Source organism: Nelumbo nucifera, chromosome 1 (assembly GCF_055504915.1).
Source record: "Nelumbo nucifera cultivar China Antique chromosome 1, China Antique-T2T, whole genome shotgun sequence".
Taxonomy (NCBI): Eukaryota; Viridiplantae; Streptophyta; class Magnoliopsida; order Proteales; family Nelumbonaceae; genus Nelumbo; species Nelumbo nucifera.
This window is the reverse complement of record NC_142649.1, coordinates 16,711,122-16,716,720: the sequence shown is the minus strand read 5'-3', so window position 1 is coordinate 16,716,720 and position 5,599 is coordinate 16,711,122. Positions and strand designations below refer to the sequence as shown.

The window sequence follows — 5,599 nt, the reverse complement described above, 5'->3', positions numbered from 1 at the left end:
CTCTCCGAATCACGACTTGTTTCTCGTCTTTCCTCACGTCACTCCCCTAGAGTTTCATCTCCTCCTCTTGGATCATTCCAACGCCAACTCCAAGGACCCTTTCTTCCTCCAATTCGAAGCCATTCGCCACTCTGCTTACCTCCTCTCTCTCCCTCCCTCTCTTTCTGTTCTGATCCGCCTCTCTCTATTCTTATCACAGACGTAAGCTTAGCCTCTGCATTCATCTCCATCACGGACGAGCTTTGTCTCCCTAACTACATTCTCTTCACATCAGGATGTTATCACTCTGCCTCTACTTCCCCACCTTTGTCGGCAACAGCGCGGCAACAAATCTGGTTTCTGAGTTAGGGTGGACATACAAACTTTGTCCATGAACACAGAACACAGAAGGATGAATCATGCGAACGGAAAATCCCAAAACTGTAGGAATAAATTTCCCAATAAAAATATAAATATAAAGGGGATGTTCAACTACTCTTTACAGTGTTTGTACTTGAATCCACTTTAATGAGCAGCGAAAAAATAAATTTTGGGTTGTATAAGCAATTGTCTTAGCATTTAGAGAGGAGTAAGGTTTGGAGTTTAGATTTGAAGGACGTTTTTGTCTTTTTGCTAGATACTTAATGGTTGTTTAACGTGGAGTACTAGATTGTCACAAAATGAAAGTTATGGTATTAGATTGTCACGTTTAAAGTTCGGATGCTAAATTGGCACTCGGCCTAAAGTACAAGATACTTATTGGGAATTATTTCTTATTTTTTTCATTTTATTTAGGGTAAATTATAAAGACCCCCCTATACTTTGTTTTACAACAAACACCCCATTGCACTATAACCGTGAGACAAAAACCCCTTTATTAGCCTTTCCTCCAAAAAGAGTTACAATATTTTTTAATCTCCATAAACTCTGTTCATCTTCCCGATGGAAATCCAAAGTGCATTGTTCATGATACACGGACAGATCTGGAGGATAAAAATCCAGAGTGCGCTGGCATGAATGACTGCAAGAAGCACTCGGAATTCTCGACAGAACAGCAATTTATCTGACACAACGAACTCAGCAAGAACCACTCGGAATTTTGGCTCCAAATCTGGCAGAACCTCCAGATCTGTTTCTCTGTTCTCACTAACAACCCTAAGAATCTCTTCTATCCTCCATTGCAAAGATTTGGATTAACATGGTCGGTTGCAAAGATTTGTTTCGCTTAAGAGATAGTTATTTAATTGGGGATGGGAGTGAGGTGAGAATCCTCCATGAACCTTGGCTACCTCATCCCTTAGAACTTCAACAAGTGGTGGAGTTAGACTCTCAAACCACGGTGACTCCCTTATTAATGTTAGTTCAGGTAGTTGAAAAACTAATGAACTAAACCTCCTCTTTGACCCTCACACCGTGACCACCATATTCATGATACATTAGTCTCAAATTGTTGGAGCTAGGGATCGACTTGTGTGGACCCTAAATCCATCAGATTTGTTTCCACCACTAGCCAGTTGTTAAGAGTACCATTAGCACTCCTGGCCCATTGTGTCCATGGACTCCCCACCTGGGAATTTTCTGAAAATTAATGTAGATGGTGGTTCTTCGAATGTGAAGTCAAGAGTCAGTGGATGTGGACTATGGATGAGAAAAACACCAGATCTGTGTATGGTGGGTCGAGGATGTCGGCTACGATGATATTATCGACCCACCATACTAGATCTCGACTACGAGAAAAAAGCATCAGATCCGTGCTAGCTTTGTATCACCTCTCACTAGAAAGGGTATGAAGAGAGATTGGGGGAGAGGGAGAGAGAAATTTGAAGAAATCTGAGGTAGATGAGATTAGTGCCGCTACTGTTAGTGTATCGTGAGGTCGGGGAAAAAGAACTGTGTTTTTCTTGTCCGAGGATAATGTTGGGATTAAAAAATATTGTAATGGTTTTTTTTATCCATAGAAGCTCACGGTCATAGTATAAGAGAGTGTTTGTTGCAAAACAAAGTATAGGAGGGTCTCTGTCACAGACCCATAGTTGAACGGTTCAACCCAAAAACCATTAAAACATTGTTCACGTATGATATGATTTGCTGTGGTTAGACTTGTTCATGGGCCAGGCCGGGCCAGACTTTATCTCTGTATTAACAAAATATACTCAGGCCTGAGTCCGAGCCTGGCCCGACCATCAGGCTTAGGTCTTGAGCCTGAAGCCCAGGCCCGAGCTCGAGATTGGCCAAAATTTTGAAAAATATTTTTTTCTTTTTTTTATTCAATAAACAACTGTTTTATCTATATTAAAAGACCTCAAAACCTATAAAATAATAAAATATCTCATTCTTATTTTAAAAAACAGATAAGAATAACAAAGAACACATATATATATCAAATCGGGCTCAGGTCAGATTGGGTTTTTTTAAGCCTGATGTTTTAAAACTGAGGTCGAACCCACGAGCCTGAAATCCTGTCCAAGCTTGACATAGCTTGAATCGGGCCAGACCGGCCCGTCGGACTATCTGACTCATGAACAGCACTAATTGGGGTACCTGAAGAGAATGCACGGTAGGAGCTTCTAGTGTGCATTTTCGTCATTAGAGAAAATGACAAGTGGTAACTTTGTCACCACGGATGCAAGACTTCTAAGGCCAAGGTCCTATAAATGGTAAATGGCAAGGAAATGCTCGATTGCTAGGTGGTCAGTGGTCACTTAGAGAGTAGACTGAGTACTCATTAGTAGACTCTCGACAGTGAAGAGGCAGACTCAACAACCGAAACGCCATACAGATATCTCTTACGTTTCAAAAACAGAAAAATGAAAGGGAGGACGAAAATATCGCTTGAAGACTATGTAGCTCTCTGCACAAATGCTAGTGATCACCACCATTTCACCGTCAATCAAATTCATCAGGTTGTCTTCTTCTTCTTCGAAATCAATGTCTTCAGTTCATCCGTTTTACTTTTTACTGTTTTCTGAAATTTACTCATTATGGATTTTCTCTTGGACGGACTATCTGTTTCATTTCAAGAAAATCTGCTCTTCGTGTTCTTTTCATACTTCGTCTTTCTCCCCAAACTCTCTAAAATTTTCATGTAGTTGAGTCTCTCTGTGGCTTCAAGAAGATCTGATTTATAATTTCATCCAATGGTTTTCTTGCTTGACATGTATTTTAATTATACTTCAGGATGATTTGATATCCTGTGAGGTTTAAAGATACTCTGAATCTGATAAGAAACTAATTAAGAACCAAATAAGTTGAAGATCTTTCACTTTTATCTTCTCTAATTCATCAAGTTATTATTAAGTTCAGTAATTTCAATTCCTGCGCACAACATCTAATCTTTTGATTCTTCTTGTTTTAAACAGATCATCAGCATGCACGGATACGTGAAACCACAGAATCGACCCAAGGTGAGGAAATAATTTGATAGATCATACTGTCCTGATCTTCACCGTCATTTCTTTCTCATAGAATCTTCCTTTCTGTTCTTACTTCAGAAATATCTGCTTGATTCCGTCAGCGAACTTACGTTGCTTGATCCGTTCCGATCCACACTGAAACTGACAGAGGAGATCATTTCCCCTGCCTTCATCACATTCGAGGAGATGCTTGAAGACCTCTCCGCTCTCGAATGGAACGAATGCTCTGTTCAGTCGATCCAAACCCTAAGCTCAGGTAGGGGGAACCTTGCGAAGGAAGATTTAGTACACACCAAATGCGAGTCTGCAATTGACAAAAGCTCAGAAAAAAGAAATCGGAAGAGGAAGCGAAGAGCCATGAATGCAGGAACGACCGTTGATGCTCCTCTTCCTGCTCCATCTTCTACTTCCCTGTCTCTAGCTCTTGCACTGTATTAGATTTAGATCAAGAAAAATCAAATTTACAAGAGGGCGTAGACGTCGCTCTCTCTCTCTCTCTCTTTCTCTTTCTCTTGCCGGGAAATTTTGCAGCCGTTCCATGGCTTTCCATGAATGATAGGGCAGTATCGTCTTTTCATAATTGATTTTCTGATTTTACTGGAATGAAAAATTATTCTGAATGTTGTAGCTTGTCGGGATGTTTTCTGTGGACAGGGTTGTTCCTTGTTAGTTTTTTCCCCATTCCCTGAACCAACAACAGTCGTTTGGGCGTTAAGGCCGTTATGACGGTTAACAAAACACGGACCCACCCAGCACAACTGCCTCTCTCTCATAGGCCCCATAAGAATTAGGGGTTTCAATTGGTCCGGATTTGTTCCAATCCGATCCGACTCAACATGTGTCCATTTGTACCCAATCCGGTCCAGATCCATGCAAATCGATTTCAAACCTGTCCAACTGAAATGTAAATGGACCAGATTGGGTCCAATCCCATCCAGATTGAATGAAACATAAAAAAAAATTATATGAGAAAACTTAGATAATATAAAAAAAATATAGAAATATATTAGAAATTTCACAAAATATAAAAAAAAGAGAAATATAAAAACTAGGGGAAAAAATTGTAGTATTCACGGTGAACATACATACAGTAGTTCTCCGCTGTTTCTGTTCAATAAAACATCATGCACAAACAAGAGTTTCGTTAAACATGGACAAAACATGGAAGATTAGATTCTTCCCCCCTCCAGATGTTGCCAAATCACTTTGCAGCAATGAATCTTCCCTCAATTGCAGCCAGTCTGATGTAAGACAAGAAGCAACGAAGCTCATATACAGGTATACTGCAGAAGCAATTCTGATTTATTTTTGTTTCAAGTTTTTAATCAGTTTTGTTTGCTTATGGTGTGAATGAAGTGAAATAAAACTTAAAGAAAAGTAAGGTAAAACATGATGCAAATGTGAACCAAAATGCTTCCAGCGTTGCAGAAGATGAACATGGTAGGACCAAGGAACCGGTTGACCCAGGTGAGTCTTTATTGGAGAATGCTCTAGCAGCACTATTGATGCAGCGTGACGTACTCGATCGGGCTAACTATACAAACACCCAGACAATCGAGTCGATTTCAGACTGTGAAGCCTCACGAAAAGAACTAGGCGTAGAGCCTTAGTAAGAGAGAAGTGATAAAAGAAATTCTTGTGTGTTATTAAAGCTCAGAAACAGAAGTATTTATAATAAACACTAGTAACTTGTAGAGTAAAATAACTAGGTAATTCGGACTTGTAAAACAACTAGGAAACTTGGCAACTTCGAACTCTTCTTCAGTATGCCTTTGACGCCCATCGTTCGATGTCCACCATCATCCAATGCAGGTTGGTTGGCATAAGGAGTCCTTTCTAAACTTGAGCTGGCGCCGGTTGGTTCGGTGGGTCTCGAGCTGGCCCTCCATCATTCTCCCCCACTTGGAAAGAACTCAACCTCGAGTCATGATCAGGATAGGCAAGCGTCACTTCCGACAAATAACAATGAAGATCAGCAACATTAAACGTTTTGGCAGATCAGCAAGTTAACATCCAATTGGATGTGCCCCTTTTTCAACAGTTCCTCTACCTTCTCCCGTAAAATCTCATTCTCTTTAGGACTCATTCTGTAGTGTGGCAGATTAGGTAGGCTAGCACCAGGAACAAAATCAATGTGGTGTTGAATGTCTTGCATGGGTGGAAGCTCATTGGGTAACTCGTCATGAACTACATCATGAAACTCGTCG

The 5,599-nt window shown here is 40.4% G+C and overlaps 1 protein-coding gene across 1 annotated transcript; it reads left to right on the top strand.

The window, feature by feature from the left end:
- Positions 1–2,305: 2,305 nt before the first annotated feature.
- Positions 2,306–3,993, top strand: LOC148802948 (uncharacterized). The gene is made up of 3 exons (XM_088896750.1): positions 2,306–2,882; positions 3,339–3,383; positions 3,471–3,993. Exons 1-3 carry the CDS (start codon positions 2,787–2,789, stop codon positions 3,828–3,830), a joined length of 501 nt encoding a protein of 166 aa, XP_088752876.1. The 5' UTR covers positions 2,306–2,786; the 3' UTR covers positions 3,831–3,993.
- The last annotated feature ends 1,606 nt before the right edge of the window (positions 3,994–5,599 follow it).